This window comes from Dermacentor silvarum, chromosome 3 (genome assembly GCF_013339745.2).
Source record: "Dermacentor silvarum isolate Dsil-2018 chromosome 3, BIME_Dsil_1.4, whole genome shotgun sequence".
NCBI classification, from domain to species: Eukaryota; Metazoa; Arthropoda; class Arachnida; order Ixodida; family Ixodidae; genus Dermacentor; species Dermacentor silvarum.
This window is the reverse complement of record NC_051156.1, coordinates 50,127,926-50,148,059: the sequence shown is the minus strand read 5'-3', so window position 1 is coordinate 50,148,059 and position 20,134 is coordinate 50,127,926. Positions and strand designations below refer to the sequence as shown.

General features: G+C 46.3%; 1 protein-coding gene across 1 annotated transcript in view; it reads left to right on the top strand.

Moving 5' to 3' along the window:
- The window catches only part of LOC119445418 (venom metalloproteinase antarease-like TtrivMP_A), a 429,115-nt gene that overhangs the window by 10,963 nt on the left and 398,018 nt on the right, over window positions 1-20,134 (top strand). Inside the window, exon 4 of the mRNA XM_049663280.1 lies at window positions 18,627-18,750. Coding sequence (XP_049519237.1) covers window positions 18,627-18,750 — 124 coding nt within the window. The remainder of the gene's footprint in view (window positions 1-18,626; window positions 18,751-20,134) is intronic.

The window sequence follows — 20,134 nt, the reverse complement described above, 5'->3', positions numbered from 1 at the left end:
ATCAACCCCATTACGGATCAAGAGATGTACACTAAAATTCATCGAGATTTCACAGGCAACATTATTGTCGCACCGCTGCCCAAGAATATGCACCCAACACATAACATCAACAGGAAGGTTGCACGCGCCAGAGCGTTACTCAAGAAAATGAATAAAGATGGCCGAGGAGCCTGCTTTGTTGATTCGGCTGCCTACAAAGATCAAACTAAGTTCGCAGCGGTGGTAGTAAATCACCAGGGCAAATGCACCAGCTGCACCATGGTTTAGACTAGCAAACCGGAAATCGCTGAACAAGTTGCCATTGCATTGGACCTTACAGACGATAGATTCACAGCAACACATAATGACTCCAAAACGGCTATCAGAGCTTTCAGCAGGGGCAAGATTGCCCCGCAAGCGGCGAGAATAATTACCGCAAGACAAAGAAATGGTACACATTAGATTTATTTGTTCCCGGAGCACCTTGGTTCACTTGATGACCTTCTCCTTAATCCAAATGAATCGGCCAACAGCGTCGCCCGCGAACTTACAGACCGGGCCGCTTTTACATATACCTTTGATTCTGCTGGATTGGAGAATCTACAGAGAAATGTGCTCATGCGATACAATGAAATTACAGAACATTACTACATGCGGAGGAGAGAGTTCGCACCCCCTCACATTAGACTAAATGGAGCCCAAGCAGTTGCACTTGGGCAATTACAAACGCAGTCATATTATTCACCTGCACAAATGAAGGCATGATATAACATTGAAGACATGAATATTATATGCAAAGCATGTAAAGAGAGATGTGCAGTAAAATAGTGTGGGTTGCTCGGTCCCGGCATTTCTGTGGATCAGTTTTCACGAATGATTAAATCCCATGACCATATCCCTGAAGTCCTGGCTGTCCAGTACGCCCGTGATAGGGCTAGGAGGCTTGACCTCCCGGTCCCAACATGGGACTAGCCAAGCAGGTAGGAACACACACACACACACAGGACCAGAATAAAGTTTTTTCCATCCATCCATCAATCCATCTATGCTAAGAATACCATGTTTCAGTTATGCTGGCACAAAGCGCAAATCTGCCGTCTGAGATGCGATGCTACCACAAATGGGCTAACGAACGGCCACAGTGGTCGCCGTCACATGACAGTAACGGAGCCTGATAACACAGAGGCTGAAGGAAAATTCTTGGAGTGCCCTGAGAGTGTTATCTAACGGAGCCGAAATAACCAGTTAGAGAAACAGGACGCGTTCTGCGCATTCCGCTTCCTCCCGCCAGTAAATAAATTGATCGTAAAGCTCTGGAAGCCTCTCAGAAACAGCGGTAAGTAATCCAGTGGTAACTGTGTATGGTGTGGCTGAGTGCGGCCGCGCGGGCCCTATCTTCAAAGCGATCTGCAAATAATACAGTCTAAGCGCTGTGTTCTCGTCACTTAGTTCGCGAAGAATCGACAGGCCGCGCAAAGGTAAATTCTTCCCTCACTGCTGCTGCCGCTCTTCCTTACGCTAGCGTTTTGACAGTGAGTGTCCAGGGTCATCGAGTGAGATATGTTCATTTTTGCCTGTGTGCGCGTGATAACGTGCTCATTAATTTAGTTGGTAAGCGAATATTCACAAGTTTATGCGGCCGATAAAACGACTAGGTTTACTTCGTATAGCGGTATAATAATTTGCTATCGAAATCAATGATCTGGCTTTCGGGCATTTCGCGTATCCTTATGCGTACGGGTAGTTGCCCTTCGTTGGTTTAGAGCTTCGACCAGCGCCAAATTGCCACACGTTTGTTGTTTTTTTTTTTTTTCGTCATTGGTTGCTTTTACCGAGTTGTCACTGACACTAATTTCTCAGCATCGTGCTAGACGCTTTTCGCAGAGAGGAGTATTCACGAATGCTATTGTCAGCCGAGTGCCAACGTGGACTGCTTACAAAAGTCGCATTTTTGTCGGGAAGGCAAAAGCATCAACTGGGATAGCAAATTAGTGGACAGCAATACGAAGTACACATGGCAGCTTTATCGGCCGTATAAGCTTGTAAACAAAGGCATACTAACTAAATTACCAAGCATGGTGTCACGCGCGCACAAACAAACATGCACACATCTCACTAGATGACCGCGGAAACTCGCAGTCATAAGTCTGGAGTTAGAAAGCACGGCAGGAGCAGCAGCAAATGAATTCATATTCGTGCTGCGGCTTGCATCAGCGCGAATTAAACGCGAAATCACAGCGCAGGGCGGACTCTGTCCCTGTCACAGATAGCTTTCAAGATACAGCGGCCAGGGTGGGCGCGCGCGGCCGTCCCGATCACCCAGAGTAGAACGCGTCACCCTTCTCCCTACCACCCGCAGTCTTGCGTGTGACGGAAGAAGGCGCGCTTCCTCCCCGCTTTACAACCCTTGCGTGCGCGAGATCGAGCCGCGATCGCCGGGGCACACTCGCACCCTTTCACTCACACATACAGCCTAAGGCGCGCGGCGAGGATTTTATTGCCCTTAGACTTTATACGGAACCTCACAGCAAAGGCGACGGCACAAATGCGCCTAGAGTGTCCATATAATTGCTATCGCAATAAAGAGATTGAATGTACGCAGCAACTACAATATTACACTCTCGAACTGACAAAAGTCCTACGGACTCCTCTCTAAGGTACCCTGAAATATATGAAAAGAAGGAAGACATTCTGGCGTTATTATTGTTTTGGACAAACACCAAGCAAGCTCATCTTTCTTCTCGTCGCTTACGCATTGTTTGGATACATGAGTAGATCTTTCTTTAGCTTTATTGGATGCACTGTTTTCTAATGTTCAGCTTCAGTGAGGTAGTCGGATTCCATACTTTTGTGACCAATGAGTTGCATTGGAGCACACTGCAATCATTAATCGGCAGTGCAGTTTAAAGAGGAAATGACACCCAATTTTGGAGTTTCAAGTACACAGTACATGTTAAAAGTACTGCTCCCACAGCAAAGTGGTAAACTTTGAGCGCGCTTAGTTGCGGTGTACAATATGCATTTAAATCGTGCAGCGAAGCTGTCAGGCGTTTAGATGGTCGAGATATTTCTCAGCTTCGTCCCCACAGGAAAAATACCTGCAGCGACCCCCCCCCCCCTCACTCCAAAAAAAAGGGAAAAGAAGAAGAGAAAGAAAACGTACAGCGATTCAAGCGCGAAGTGCACACATTGGGTGCGTTAAGTTAGCGCGCTCCGAACTCCAAAGGAGCACGCTCGAGTGCGACGCCTTCGGAGCTTAACTTAACGGCGATATGCGCCGACTGCTTTCGGGCGCACGAACGCGCCGTCTGGCGAATGTTATGTTGCTTCCGCGACCGCTATCGCATTGCGCGCGCTTTTTGAAGATGGCACCGCCGATAAACACCCTCCTGCAGTTTTTGATAGACGATGAAGAGCTAGAAGAACTTGACGCGCAGCGACGGACGCAGCAGCAGCGGCTTATGTATGCGATGCAAGCTGTTCGTGGTGTTCTCAGAGATACCCTGTCAGAGGATTTATTTCTGCTCCGCGGTATGCTGACTGATGACTCATTGCCGATCGCAAGAGGACAGAAAGCCTTATGATCTGAGGCATCCAGGATTATGTGATCAACCTTGCGCCCAGATACACGTACACACAATTCAAAGAGCAGTGCCCCAACATCTTCCATGATACCATGAGGACCTGAAGAAATCGTACACATTAACGTAGCGACGAGAAGGCGCCAAACTGCGACTGTTCGGTTACGTACCTGAGCGTCTGGCAAGTAATGATCGGGCCGTCATTTTCGGTTCGTGATAAGCTCAAACCGCGCCAACACGCGAAGTTCCCGATCATGCCTTGGAGCAGACGCCCGGCTGCGCAGCGGCGGCAGGAACGAGTGGGCAAGGAGCACGGACTTGCATAAGTGGAAAGAGTCGGAAATACGTCATTTTTCCGGAAGTCGTAGCAGGCGCGCGCTCTCGCGCACCGTCTCCAGGGTGGAGCGCGTAGAGCGCGCTCCGTAATCACGCACCGGAAGTCGCTTTTTAACCGTTAAGTTTAAGAGAGCGCGCTCTGCTGGCTAGAGCGCGCTCGAGCGCCTTAACTTAACGCGCCCATTGTTTCGTATCACAAATACAACATACAGCACAGCATTCATTTCAATAAAGAAGAAGCACCAAACAAACAAACTGCTTGCGCTCTTCGCGATTTGGCCGTCAACGTCATCCTGTGTTTCGACACGTGTTACAACGCCTCTCGGAGCATCGAACGCCACCGAAGATAACAGCGATGCAGTGCCCTTCCTGAGCCCGATTTCCTTGGCGGTGCTGGCCTACAGATTGCCAGCCGCATAAACCATGGCATCATATTTGACGACAGATATAAGTGGACCGCTTTTCAACTACATCTTCCGTGGGCACGGGAGCAGACCTTGCAGCATGATGCCTAACGCTCATCCTTGTACGATGCAGGTGTGTGCAACCATTCCGTTATTTGCAAGGAAATGCGATGACCCCTTTCTTTTACTGTTCCCGTGACCACGGGTGTTGTGTTAAACGGTGAGCGAGTGTTTTTCTATGGCGCTCTTATTACTGTGCTCTGGGGACATTGAATCCAACCCTCGTCTCAACACGCGATCTGAATCACTTGCGGAAATCGACTCCTGCCGGATGATCCTGCTGAGCAATGAACACTCCTTTTCGCTTACTAAAAGATGTACACACTCGTTCTCTGCAAACTTCAAAAAATCACGTTGAACTTGCCGCAGATATCCAAGCTATAAAGAATAGTCAGAAGAGTATGGAAACCAAAATCGCCAGTATTCATAAAAGAATGAACGATCTAGAAGAAAAAAACTTAAGTGGTCGAGAATTTTCATGCTATTGAGACTTCTGTACATAATCAATCAGTGCAAAATACCAACTTGCAATTGCGCCTCGATGAACTAGAAGACCGATCACGACGAGACAATCTAATATTTCATGGTATTCCAGACGCTAAGCAAACGTGGCAGGAAACTGAATTTAAGGTAACATCGTTTTTAAAATCGGCACTACACACCTTTTCTGCAGACTCAATTCATCGTGCCCATCGACTAGGTCCTTTTTCGCCTGATAAGTGCCGCCCGGTCATTGTTAAGTTCGGCAACTCCAAAATAAAAGAAAAAATATTTTCTATGCGCAGCAAGTTCAAGGTTAACGACATCAACGTTAGTAAACCTTTCTCGGCCTCTACCCGTCTCGCACGTCGAAAACTGATAGAATTTGGCAACAGTCAGGAAGCCTCTCCAAAATTTAAATTGCGGTACAATAAACTGCTTCTAAATCATAAATGCTACACTTATCCCCCGTTTCCAACAGCCTTAACGAAAGCAAGTCAAATGGAAGCACCGTTAATACCGATGCTGCCTTGTCTAATCGGACTTCTGCATAGGTGAACGAGAGAGGTAGTGGCCATTCAACAGCAGCTCCTGTTTTGTTCTTTTTACTAATATTAGATATGTGGTTAATAAATTCATTCCTTATCATCTGCAATTGACTCTGATTCTGCAAACATAGTCGCACTGACTGAGACATGGCTTCCTGAACATATAAAAGATTCTGAGATTTTCCACGATGCAGGTGCCTTCACGATTTACCGCTGTGATCGAAATGACCGCCGTGGAGGGGGCGTCCTTCTTGCTATTTCAAGCAACATTCCTTCATTCCGCATCACAATCGACACTAATCGAGAAATAGTCTGGTCTTTAATATCTTTAGGTCATGTCAAAGTGATTTTCGGTGTATGTTACCGCTCCCCTTCATATCCTTCTACCTTTAATAACGACCTTCACGACGTCATTAACACTGTTTGTACACTATATCCTTCATCACGCTTGTTCTTGCTGGGCGATTTTAATTTTCCGAACATTACTTGGACCAATGATTTTCCTACCTTATTACCCTTTTAAAACCAAGCTAAAGAATTTCTAGAAGTTTGTTCTGTTTTCTCTTTATCACAATCGGTAACACGTCCTACTAGAGTCGCCTTCCATGGTGCAAATACCCTAGATTTAGTTCTAACTAATCGACCTAATCTCGCTTCAGAAATGACTTTTCCACTGAGCATAAGCGATCATTCGTTACTAAACTTGAACCTCAGAGTGGTTTGCCCTAAGCCGAATAAAAAAAAGAAAACTAATTGTAGATTATAAGAAAGACAACTTAGAAGCTATCAATAGCGAATTATCTGCCTTTTTAGACACGTTTTTGATTGACTTTCACCGCCGTACTCTTCAGACTAACTGGGATAGTTTTGCATCCAAAGTAAAAGATCTGATTGATAGATACGTTCCAAGCCGCACCATCACTTCCAATTCTCACGCCCCTTGGTATAACGCACATATCAGACGCCTTTCTAATAGAAAAAAAAAAACGCTTCTATCGAGCAGCTAGGGCATGCCCTACTAACTCGCGTTGGATGATATACAAACTAGCTTCTTCCGCGTACATAACTGCTTTAAAAAGCGCAAAGCATTATTTCCTATCTAATTCCTTGCCATCTATGTTGAAAACAAACGTCCGTAAATTCTGGCGCGTAGTTAACCCTTCTTCGGATAATTTAATTACTTTACAGGGCTCCTCTGGCGAACATGTTTCTAACGAAGAATGGCCAACTTTACTAAACGATACTTTCGTCCAAAATGTTTCCCTTGCTCCTAGTTCTCATCTTCCTGAATCACAATTATGACTACCCGATCATGTTCCCCATTGTCCTAGAGGTTGGTGGCGTTGGTAAACTTATTGAAAATCTCGACTATCACTCTTATCCTGGTTTTGACTCTGTCAATGCAAAATTTTTTTAAACTACGTCCGCATATAGTTCCATAATATTAGCGAAGATACTTCAGCAATCTCGTGACACATGTACTTTACCTTCACAATGGGAGATTGTGAAGGTGGTTCCTCTTCACAAGTCAGGCAGCAAAGCCATGGCCAATAATTATCGCCCCATCTCTCTAACAAGTACATGCTGTAAGTTACAGTAACATATCTTTAAAGCGCTGACAGAATTCCTTGAATCTAACTTGTCCTTTACACCTGCACAACATCGATTCCGTAAGTCATACTCATGTGAAACTCAACTCCTATCTTTCGCACATAAACTTCATCGCATTCGCGACCGATCATCACTCGTCTGTCATAGCGGCGCCCGCCGCTATCAGTGCGTCATCGGCGAAAGACTGAGACGACTGTCATCCAACTCGCCGGCAGGCGAAAAAGCCCCGTCTTTATTTCCACAGCAGTTTAAGTAGAACCAGCGTGACGTCGACGACACGTGGTTTCATACACATGCGTCAGGCACAATGAATCGGCACATCATGCAGGAACGTGCTTTCAGCCGCATAGAAATACAATTCAGCACATCCCCCCCTTTCGCAAAATAGAAGTGGTTTTCATGTGTGGCATTTAGAACACTCGCGCATGGACAAAAAGCAAGAAACAGTGGCAATCGACCGCGAACAAAACCTTATTCATCAATCCCGTAGAGAACTGGTCGCTTAACCACTCTGCCAGACTTGGTCACGGTTACTGTAGCAGAAGGTACTGAAGTCGAAATCATAGCACCTGAAGCTAAAGGCAACGAAGCTCTTAAGGTAGTGGGAGACTCCCATTCCATAGGAACCAATTCGGCTGTATCGCTTTCATTTGGAAACTCGTAGCTGCCTTCGGCCTTCCTCTGTTCTGGCAAGCGGTTCAGCATTCGTCGGTTACGCCGGAGCGTACTCCCTTCCTGGGTAAGTATTATGTAGGACCGCGGTGTAGCGGCTGTCGCTAGCACCGTTGCTCTGGTCTTCATGTCTGTTACCCAAACGGAATCACCTGCTCTTAGTTTATTCAGTTCCCGGGTTCTGTGGCGCCTGTTGTAGTACCGCGCTTGTAACATCTTGTTGGCACTGTCTTTGGCCCCAAGATTAGGTAGCGGTGGCTGCACTGGACCACGCAGCTGCGGCGCCGTTGGAACTCTTGTCCTAAGACGCCGGCCCATGAGAATTTCAGCCGGACTAGAGCCAAGAATGCCTGGGGTCGCCCTGTAGGCAAGCAGAGCCAAGTACGGGTCCTTAGATTTAAGGATCAGGCGCTTAAGTGTTTGCACCATACGTTCTACTTCCCCATTAGCCTGAGGGTACCTAGGGCTAGCAGTGACGTGACCAAAGCCATAATCATGTGCAAACCTATCAAACTCTGTACAAGAAAATTGTGGTCCATTGTCTGTCACTACGGTCCCCGGGATGCCATGGCGTGCAAAAATGCTTTTTAGTCTTTCTATCACCACACCAGTTTTTGTTGAGGGAAGGAGGGCTACTTCCGGATACCGTGACAGGTAGTCGACCACGACAAGATAATGACAGTTGTTAATAAAGCACAAATCGACCCCAACTCGTTCCCACGGGAAACTTGGCGTTGGGGTTGAAATCAATGGCTCCGAGTTCTGGGTGACAAAGCGCGCACAAGTAACACATTCTTTCACTTGCCGCGAAAGTTGTTCGCCGAGACCTGGCCACCAGACCAATTCTTTTGCCAAAGCTCTAGTCCTTGAGATGCCCTGATGCCTATCATGTAGCTTTTTTAGTACTTCATTTCTTAGGCACTGAGGTACCACCAATCTGGTCCCCTTTAGCAACATGCCATTGCCTTCGGAAATTAGTGCTCGTTCCTGCCAGTACGGAACTAAGTGACAGGGAAGCTTTGGTTTTCCCGGCCAGCCTTGGCGACACAACTTAAGCAAGGCTTGACAAACGACGTCCGTTTTTTGCGCATCGCGCATTCTGTTAACAAAATTGTCACCCATTTGAAGCCCTTGCACACATGTTTTGACGAAAGACGACACTTCCGAGACGGTTAGTTCACCGGCGACTTTAACGTCGGCGCTCGTGAAAGAGCGTCCGCCGTTATCAAGCTTTTACCGGGAACGTACACAATATGAAAGTGATACCTCATCATCCGCATTCTGAAGCGCTGTACCCTTGGCGGCAACACATCAATAGGCATTTTACCAAGCAACGAAACAAGAGGTTTGTGGTCCGTTTCAAGCACCACCTCAATACCTCTTATGTATTCATCGAACCTTTCGGCAGCCCATGTTAATGCTAGTGCCTCCTTTTCCAATTGCGCATAGCGTTGCTAGGTTTTGGTCAGTGACCTTGAAGCAAACGCTATAAGTCGGCGCTCGCCATTGCGTTGTTTCTGGAAAAGGACGGCACCGAGACCATAAGACGAGGCGTCTGCCGAAAGAATCGTGGGAAGGCGTGGATCGTACATAGCCATGCACTTTGCCGAGCAGATAGATTTCAAGTTTTCAAAAGCCGTGTTCTGAGCAGGACCCCAAGCCCATTCGGTCTCTTTCTGTAAAAGCACCCGTAGCGGGGCAGTGGTTTGCGCCAAGTTCGGCAGAAAACGGCCCAGATGGTTGGCCATGCCCAGAACACTGCGTAATTGCGATATATCCGAGGGTGCTTTCAGCTCTTTAATGGCCCTGAGTTTGGCCGGATCCGGCTGTATGCCTTCCTCGCTTAGTAAGTGGCCCAGAAATCTTATACTTCGAACACCGAACACACACTTTGCTTTGTTTAGGGTAACGTTAGACTGGGCCAGCTTAGCTAAGACGCTTGATAGCCTAGAGTCATGTTGTGCTTTGCTGTCACCAAATATGAGAATATCGTCCATCAGGTTGACGACGCCAGGAAGGCCAGTAAGGATTTCAGACATTCTTCTTTGAAAATACTCTGGAGTTGATGTAATCCCGAACGGCAACCTAGTGAAGCAGTACCGCCCAAAGGGCGCAATGAACGTGGTCAGCTCTTCTGAGGCCTTACTAAGTCGCACCTGATGGAAGCCGGAATTTGCGTCCAATTTGGAAAACCATTTTGCACCGGCAAGTGAGCCCAGTGCTTGGTCGACAGCAGGCAATGTGTATCTTTCCCTTAAGACAAACTTGTTCAACTGCGTAAGGTCTACACATATCCTTACATCTCCCGAGTGTTTGTGTACAGGCACAATGCCGGCACACCACTTTGTTGGCTCTTCGACTTTACGAATGATGCCCATTTGTTCCATCTTATCGAGTTCTCGTTTTACAGGCTGCTGAAGTGGTATAGGAATCCTGCGTGGTGCGCTTATTGCATATGGAACAGCGTCTGGTTTAAGCCTTATTGTATACTCCCCGGGCATAGTGCCTAAGTTGTTGAAAACTTGAGGGCACAAAACTTCGTAGTTAGGTTCCTTGTGAGCCACAGAGTCAACGAACTTGACTCCCAACGCTTCGAGAGCTGGCAAACCGAGCAGTACATGACGCAAAGGACTGACCACATAACACGTTTGGCGAGAAGTTTGTCCCCTCCAAAATATATCCGCCTGAAACTTGCCCAGAACAGTTAGGCGGTCACCGCTAGCGCCTGTCAAGACCTCGTCGGCCTTTTCCAAGCTCGTGGGAAGTCCAGGAAACGACGCTGGAATTACGGACACTTCTGCGCCTCCGTCGACCTTTGCGAAAACAGGCACCGAGTTAAGCAATACCTGAACGTAACGCGCTGGCGCCAGGCGCCCCGACCGCGCCCAAAAAAACCTCCCCAGTGTCGTTTTGTACAGACGACACTCGTACCTTTCGCTGGTAGCCTGGAGAAGTCCCTTTGAGGCACACCTTGCCGAAGTGTCCCTTTAAGCCGCAGTTGAAGCACCTCTGGTCCCTCGCTGGGCAGGCTGTCCTTGGGTGCGAGTTGCCTCCGCTGAAGATGCATGGTCCGTCGGAACGAGCTGATGTCGGCCGTGTTTCCTTGCTGCGTTGCGGTTTCCTGCGGTAGCCCACTGCGTCAACGTTGACGTCCTCACATGGCTTGCACGGTGTGTAGTCGTGGACTTCGTTGGAGTTTCGAAGTTCTTCTTGCTGCTGCTGAACGGTCTCTTTTAGGCGGGCCCTCGCCAGGGCAGTTGCGAGAGACAGCTTGGGATCCATTTGGAGCGACTCGGAAAGTTTTTCATCCCGCAGGCCCACGACGAACCGGTCCCTGATGAGGCGCTGCTTGAATTCTCTCAAGTCGCATTTGTCTGCCAAGACGTGTAAAGCAGTCATAAACTGGTCAATTGACTCGCCAGGCATCTGGTGCCGCTTGTGAAAGCAAGCGCTCTCGTAGACAACGTTGCTCTCCTTGATGAAGTCATCATCGAACTTCTTCTTGACCAGCTCAAATTTCTTCGAATCGTCTGCAGAAAGGTTGAAGGTGGCGAAGATGTCCCTTGCTTGTCGGCCCATGGTATAAAGCAGAGTGCGTACTTGTGCCTCTTCTGAGCGCTCGTTCAGACCCGATGCATAGCGACAGTCGTCGAAGTGCAGTATCCACGCCGGCCACTCCGAGGTAGTGTCGAAGTCCAGCGGTGACGGCTGCTGAAGGCCCGGCTGCGATGCAGTGGCCATTGCAGCCTCCTTTTCTGACGACGTCTCGATCGACTTTTTCGAATCGCTTTGAAAAGTGGGTGGATTGCATCACTTGTGACACCATGTCATAGCGGCGCCCGCCGCTATCAGTGCGTGATCGGCGAAAGACTCAGACGACTGTCATCCAACTCGCCGGCAGGCGAAAAAGCCCCGTCGTTATTTCCACAGCAGTTTAAGTAGAACCAGCGTGACGTCAACGACACGTGGTTCCATACACATGCGTCAGGCACAATGAATCGGCACATCATGCAGGAGCGTGCTTTCAGCCGCATAGAAATACAATTCAGCACATCGTCGATTGCATATTTTTAGATTTTGCCAAAGCTATCGACAAGGTTTGCCATAAACTACTACTTCATAAGCTTAGTCATCTTAACATTGACCCCCGTATTCATAAACACGCCTTCACTAAACGCTTCTCCTCGACTCAGCCAAGTCGAGGCGAGGAGCGTTCCTTCACTCGAGGCGCCGTTGCGTTTCATGAACACTACTTCACTTTTCCTCCGCCAAGGAACGCCTTGAAAATGCGCCCTTGGCTCGAGTGAAGTGCACCGACCGAGAAAAGCGTCTGATATCGAGGCTATTCTTAAATGCGGTTAACAAAAGCCCAATTATTTAAGGCAGATATGTGTTTCCGTTAATTTGGCTTCGTTATTAAATGACAACACGATGCAATGCACAAATTCAGCTCGGCAGCGCTGCCACTGTTAGCGTTCGACTGATAGATCAAGCGGGAGCTGTGTTTGAGGTCTGGCAACGATCGCGCCCCAGCAGCGGAGCATGGCGCATGGCTGGGAAATAAAAAAATTTGCGCCCGCATTTGTCTGCTGCTCATTGTTTCCTTGTGCTTAATTTGCGGTTGACGTTGCAGTTGTTAATCGTGGTTATTATGGATGATATTGCCCGTGTGTGTACTGTGATGAGCCGGATTGACTTCGAAGGAGGCAACGCATGGAACGGCCGATGGGCAGCTTTGTTTAACTTCAAGACCATGTGCTGCTGAAAGCTTTCTGAAAGCAACAGAACAAAAAATAAGGGTGAGTGAGCAGTTTCTGCATGGAAGCACATTACGCTGTTGCGGTTCTCGTGAAGTTGCTGCCGCGGTATCAATAAAACGTGTCCGATGTATCCAAGCATGACTGGCTCCAGTTGCTCATGCTGCGGGCATTAGCACCCGAAGCATACTATTCGAGGCAGCGATTGCGCGAGACGTTTTTTTTTTCTTCTTCTTTTTTTGCATTGGAGCTTGTAGCGAGATTCGGCGCGACAATCAGTTATCGGTTCAGTTGTTTAAACATAAATGCACGAGGCACCGCTCCGCGACTGTGTCCGATGATCATTCCAGTATCGCGTAATAAATCTTTCAGTAGAGAAGAAGCAGTTGTAGTATGCATGTGGCAGAATGCATATGGTTGAGGGCGTAGCTCCGGCAGTTTGAAGGAAACAAATGTTTTTCAGTCCTGTACTTTATTTTAGAAGCCGTGGTGGTTAGTCGGTTTGTTCAAATTATAGCACATATCGTCTGTGAACCAGCACTGGTGCCTGCATTTCCACTGCTGCTTCACTTCACATATACGCTACCCAATCTTTATTTCTGCCGAAAATGCACTTTTCAGTAGTTCATTACCAGCATTAGTGTTTTTTCGTCTTACCTTTTTCAATGTGCTATGTCATAGCATCTCCTGCACGTTCCATAAACTGTGCTTTCAAGTTCACGCAACGCCCACATTTTTTTATTTTTTTTTTAGTTGTGAGCTATGTCTTTTTATTTCAGTTGCTTAGCTGCAGTGAACTTAGCGTGCGAACTCCCTATGTACATATCATTTTTGGCATTCTGCTGCAGGGTGTGGGCCTTGGAAAGACCAGCTGATGGAAAAAATTCAACGTTTGTGTTGCATGGTAAGACATGTTACTGACGTGAAAGCATCGATAGATACGGTGCCTGCCTGTTGGAAATGCACCATCTCACTTCCCTGAAAGAACCTAGGTGCTGCGGAAGTACTTGACTGATCTGCCCGGTAGTTAGTCTGTGCTTATTTTTCGTACTCATCATTAATATTATTGATGTTATCTCTGGCCACATTGACAAAATGGTGAAATGCATGCAGTGTTATTTAAAACCGCAAACATGAAACAGCTATGCCGTAATGAAATCAAACTCATATTTGATTCCTCTTCAACAGTCATATTATTGTTTTGAAGAGCATAGTCATGATTATGATGTGCGAAGTCATGAGTGGCCCATAATGTGTTACGGTTGAGACGTGAGCTTTTTTACTGCCGACAATTTGTAATGCAGCACTTTATTATGTAGTGGAATGTTGAAGCTACTTTTGCATGAGCAAGTGTACATCAAGAAATATACCATAATTTTAATGGTTGATCTCAGCTTTGCTGAACTCATGGTAGTAATGCGCTCTATACTGTATTTTTCAGCAACGCCATTGTGACAGTCTGCATCACCATTTGGCCTGTTGTGGGATCCCGCAAGACACGCTCGGTTCCTTGGTCAATTACTGAACTTCTGCAAGCCCCATGAAAGCCAACTGTGATCCGCATCGAATGGAACAAATTTATTGTTCCGGTCTTCATAATTAATCTTAAGCTTAAGTTAGAAACGGAGCTGAAACAGCGTATATTCTGTAAGGATTTACCACTGCATACCGTCGTGTGGCCACACCCAGAGATTGACACTTGGATTGACAAGAAATAATTCAGTGATACACACTGCTTTATTAAATATGGCTTAAAGAAACCTGGATGAAAAATACAGACTTAAGCTGCAAGGTACCTATGAAGGCAGATTTATGCAAAATGCCTTTAGTGGTGATGTTAGAGCTGTTAGGATGTCAGAAAGGAGGTAGAGGTTTTAGGCAAAATAGTGCGACAACTACAGTGTAGCAGGACACATTAACTGGAGCTCCACTCTTCTCCGCTTGCACACCAACGCAAGCGCAGCACCCTTGAAAAGGCAGTTGTTCTGCGTGGTTGCGTTGGCAGCCTGCTTCCTGCATAAGCGAAAGGGTTGGTTATAAACATATAATGATGTTAACGCACATAAAAACTAGCTTAGGTACAGTATTCGTTTTCATCAGTTTACTTTTCGAAGTAAATACATTCGTTAAAGATTTTCATTGTGTTCAGGAAGCCGATTTTTTTTTTTACATTGGTAAGTTCGGACTGTTTTCATTCAAATTTGCGATGATACAGTTTTAAGCTGGTCTGGCGTTTGCACAGCCAGACCGACATACATCAATCTAACACTTACATAATGCACTCACTAATAGCTGAAATGTGCGCAACAAATATATGTGACATATATCTGCTACCACTTGCTCGCGTTTTGTGTATTAGGAGCTGGGTCAACTGCTACAGCTTTTTTTATCACAATAAAGATAATGTGATGTACAAAAACTCCTCTCTTGTATTGTTATTCAATGTTTTGTATTAGAATAAAACATTACATTCCCTCTGTATACGTGCAGGTATAATTATGAAAACCATTTCATGGTTTCTCACTTCCTCGTTGGGCTTGGATGTTCATAAGCATAAGCTAATTAAACTGAATATGTTGAAGCAAGGCCCACGTAATTATTGCTAACGACTGTAAATAGCAGCTACTGCCACACGTCCCACGCAAAATTACAGTATATTTTTGTTTTCCCTAGAGCAACTAACTGCATGAAATTATAGAGAAACAGAAAAGTGAACGCACCTGCTCGTTTTTAGAGAAGCTCGCCTTGCTGTGGTGCGCTTCGCCGTCCTTGGAAAATCGTAGTAAGTGATGCACCCGAGTACAAAACCGCTCAGGCGGAGCGAATTCCGGCGCTCGCGCAGCCAGACCCGCATCCAGCAATCGAGCACGCAGGCAATACACGCACTAACGGCAGGAATCTTCGCAGTTTTTTTCTTTTCATAGGTTCGAAGTCCGTCGCAGTTATGTATCATGCCGCGTTTCAAATGGTGCTGCTTTGTTTGATCACCCGCGGGAAACACGGCACTGACGCTGATAGCAGTTTCGGAGCACTCGCACGAAGAATACACGTATGCAGGTCATCAACTGGCTCATGCACGGAATAAGACGACAGGTCACTGCACTATAGCTGGCAGTCTTCTTGACAGGACGGCCGGTCTGTCTCGGTGCCACAGTAGAATTACTCCGTTGTCGAAGCGCTCCAGAGGATTGCACCGGTCCGTATAACGGTGCCCTTGAAGATGCGCAGCATCGTTAACGAAAGAAAAGCTGCGGAGGCAACTGGCGTCCATCTAAAAAAGCCGACGAGGCGAGTGACAGATCACAACGCAGCCATGTTTGCACACTAACTTCACTCAAGGAGAGATTCAAGGTAGCTGCGGGGCTACCTTGAGATTCTCGAGTAAAACGCTCGAGCTTTCCTTCACTCAAGGCGCGTTTCGAGTGGAGGGCGATTTGTGAAATGAAAAGCCGCCCTCAAGGAGCATTTCGAGTGGAGGGTCGAGTCGAGGTGCGTTTGTGAATACGGGGGTGAGTCTAATGTTTTAAAATGGATTGAATGCTTTCTTACTAATCGTTCGCAATTTGTCTCAGTTAACGGTCACAACTCTTCACTTACTGAGGTACCTCAGGTACCTCAGGGATCTCAGGGATCTGTACATGGTCCATTACTCTTTTTAATTTACATTAATGACCTCCCCTCTCAAATATCTTCTAACATTCACCTCTTTGCCGATGACTGTGTTATTTTCCGCGAAATTAAAGGTTCTGACGACTTTACCTATCTTCAGACAGATCTTACTGTGATTGCTAACTGGTGTGAACTTTGGATAATGAAACTTAACATTAGTAAGTGTAAAACTATGCATGTAGCCAGGATTAATAATACCCCGCATGTATACTATTTGAATAACGTTCCTTTACAATCAGTGAGTTCATATAAGTACCTGGGTTATTTATTTCATCCAACCTCACTTTGACAACCAATATAGAATACGTAATTAAAAACGCAAACCGCATGCTTGGTTATCTACGCTGCAACTTTTCCAGCACTCCATCTTCTTTGAAGTAATTGCTGTACAAGACTCTAATTGGTCCAAAATTGGAGTATGCGTCATCTGTATGGGATCCATGTCACGAAAAACTAATCAGCGCCATTGAACTTGTACAGAATGTCTCTGTTCGTTTTATTATTTCTAACTATAGCCGAACCGTAAGCATTACAGCCATGAAGTCCGACCTTCAGCTTCCATCATTATCGTCACGCCGCAAAATATCACGTTTAGTCCTGTTTCACAAGCTGTATTATCATTCCATAGTACGCTGAGCAACGAATTCGTTCTTCGACCTCATTACTTATCACATCGTATGGATCACCATCATAAAGTTGGCATCGATAGGTCTAACACTTACACTTTCTTGCAGTCTTTCATGCCTCGAACATCCACTGAATGTAACCACCTTCCCGCCAATATTCTGTCCATCAACGATAACTCACTTTTTCGTAGCGCTTTAGCTAATATTATATAACGACATGATTACTGCGTTGCTGTGTCAATTCTTACTGCATTGTTTTTTTCTTCTGTCTGTGCTATTTTACCCGTGTAACAATTCAGTTATGTTTATTTTATCTCGTTTGTTAATCCACTCCCCTCTTCAGTGCCTTCACTGGCCCTGAGGGTATTGTAAATAAATAAATAAATAAATAAAACATAAAAACCACGTGATTTGTGATAAGGCGCTTGTAATAATAATGCGAGGCATGTAGCGCTCTTGGCATACGTTTCCCGGTAAAGATTACTGTTCCTCAAGCTACCACGGCGACGGCAGCTTGCGACGTGGGGAGTGACGTCACTAGCCTGTCATATATAAAATACCTGACCTATTTCAGTTTTGTTTCAGAACCGCTATGGGTAGGCAACGCAATGTTAGGACTCCCGAGGAGCAGCGTGAATACGAGCAGCGGCAAAGGAAATATAAACGGCAATCGGCGTGTTGCCGCTGGTCGTATTGTCGTATAATTCCAGAACAGGGGACACCCGGCTGTCCACATTGTCCTGTGGCTGAATAATTCGCTGGAGGAGGAATTGGGCAATAAAGCATTGCATACCCCCCTCAGCAGTTGTAGTGGTTGGTGGTTTGTAACAGCTTCGCTGGACACCCTTTTTCGCAGGGCCGGGATTGCGAGTCAATTTTTTTAAATGTCGCAGTTGAACCGTAAGACAGAATGATAGCATAAACTCGTTAGGAAATAAATCGCACCGCCAGCTACACACCTCTAGGGACAAGGAAATCCATTCTGGGAAACCGTGGGCTTTGTGCGCTGCCAGCTTCAGAACCGATGGTAGGAGACGCAACCGTGTCACAGCTATCTTGTATTGGCAAGCGTACCTCCGGAGTCAGTCCGAGATAAGTTTCGGCAGGCGTGCTCTGCTCTGTGCTGTTTTGGAGCACGCATGAGAAAATTGTGGGTAGTATTCAATGGCGACGTTTTTGCCGCTTTGTCGGGTGACAGAGGGTGCGGAACAAGACTTCCGTTCAGGTTTCTGATTGTTTCGAAGCAGCTGACACCGCGGTACCCGCGGTTGCCGATGTCGCAACGCAGGCCACAATGGCTGTTACTGGTTGGTGGCAGGTGTTTAAAAGCCGCGATTTAAAATTGGCATTTCCAATTAAAATGTGCGCTAAAATCCAATTTTGTTAGTACATAACCACACTGGTCCGTCTACTAGCAGATAGAATGACAAAGATAGCATATCAGGGGTGCGTCATTGCCCCTTTACGTTAACGCGCACGAACAAACCCACATTTGAAGATTGAATGTAGTAAAGTCTTTCGAGGTCCACAAAAATTTAGTCATCAGTATAATGCAAAAAGACATCACTACACGTTCCTTTGGTGCTCAGGTACCTTTAACTATCTATACCTTTAACTTCGGTGCTCAGGTACCTGAAGTACCCCTTAAACGTACCAATCTACAATTACAGGACTTTAAATATTATAATTTAGATGTAAGGGAAAATAAACTTTATTTTCATTTTATGGGGAATATACCACCTATGGCGGCGCCCTTAGTTCAGGACGCCATTGGCTCGCTTTAACTTTATCTGAAATTTGATGTTGGACTGTGCCATGCTTGTAACGTGTGGCTCTGATTCTTGATGGAAAATGTATTACGGGTTTAATGCAACTTATTAATATGACAGTATTTGACTCATAGGAAGGTGTGATCAACAGCAAGCTGAGGATAAAGCCACTACCTGAAAGTGAACGGTCGTCGGGAGGTCGGATGCTCCACAAAATTTACGATGTGCACGAGAGACAACAAGGATCTTTCATGGAAGGTAAGCAATCTTTCTATCCTGTTGCTGGGACGTCTAAAAGTGTACGACACCGAATTCGGATATGTGCTCTGCCGGTAGTGGTGTTAAAGGAGACAGATCCTTGCCCATCACTTCGCTGAGCAGACAATTGACAGCGGCAGCAAGGACCCAGAGGGCGCTTATTAGTTATTAAAGCGAAGTTTTCTAAGTCTCACTGATTCGTTCCGTCAGCGCCGAGAACGTACTGCAGGTAAGTCACCTTACACAATGCAAATATCTGCGCATCTGCGCACACAATAGAGCAACGGCTGCACATCTGCGCACACAGTAGAAGAACGGCGCACGACATACGTATCGCAGAACACTACAGTTTACATTCGCAATTGTACCGATAAGAGGAATGGGAACTGCAACGCCACGCTACCCAGATGAACTGTATATATCTGCATTGCATTACGCGTGTCACGCAATGCATTCCTGGCCGTCACTATGGGTAGGCCGCGGGTGCCGCACACGGCAGAAGAGGCTGTCGTACGCGAACGTAAGCGCGAGCGCGCTCATGCCCGTAAAGCCGATCCCGTGTATCGGCAACGGCAGAACCTCAGACCGTCTACCAAAGCGATCACAAGGCAATACTGTGCAAGTTTAGAGTCGTCCGTGAAAGTGAGTGCGTGTAATCAGCGGCTACGTGATCTAAAATAAAGGCTATGCAACTTAACGAAATGTGTCTTCATTTCGGTTCATCGTTCAAAAATTACAATAGTAAACAAGCAATCAGATCACATATGTATCGCATCGGGCCGCTCAGCATTTGTTGGGTTTGTTGCGTGGTCGTTGGTTTAGACTTTGACTTTGATTGAGTTTGCATTGGAAAAATCTTCGCGTTCAACCATCTTTCATTAAGAAAGGGGCTTTGATTTGTATAAGCGAGTAGTAACCACGAGATATAGTGGAAAGAGCTCGGAGGCTGTAGCGCGTGAGTTTAAAAAAAAGCACTTTCTTTAAAATCAAAGGTCCGATCGTCATTGCAGAAGCTTGTCCGTTTTGTGGTACTTTAAATCCTAAAACTGTTTGTCAAACTACAATATCGTTACCGGAAAGGTTGCGCACTGGCCTTGTGTACCTGGGTTTTAGCGAGTGAATACGTCCGGAACTACCTTTAGAATACTGATTTTGGCATATTTTAGCTACGAAAGGCTACAGCAGGCTTAGCAATCGAGTATGACTTTGGATTTAAAATCAGCGATTCAAATTATATGAGAGCAGCTGGGCAGGTTTTAAAGATAGGACATGGCCATGTAAAACATGTCAGTGTCCTGCAATCTGGTAAAGGTGTGGGGAAGCATTAAGGTGGAGTGGTGAAAAGAGATACTTGGTTTCAGGTAACACTTTATATTTAGTAGTG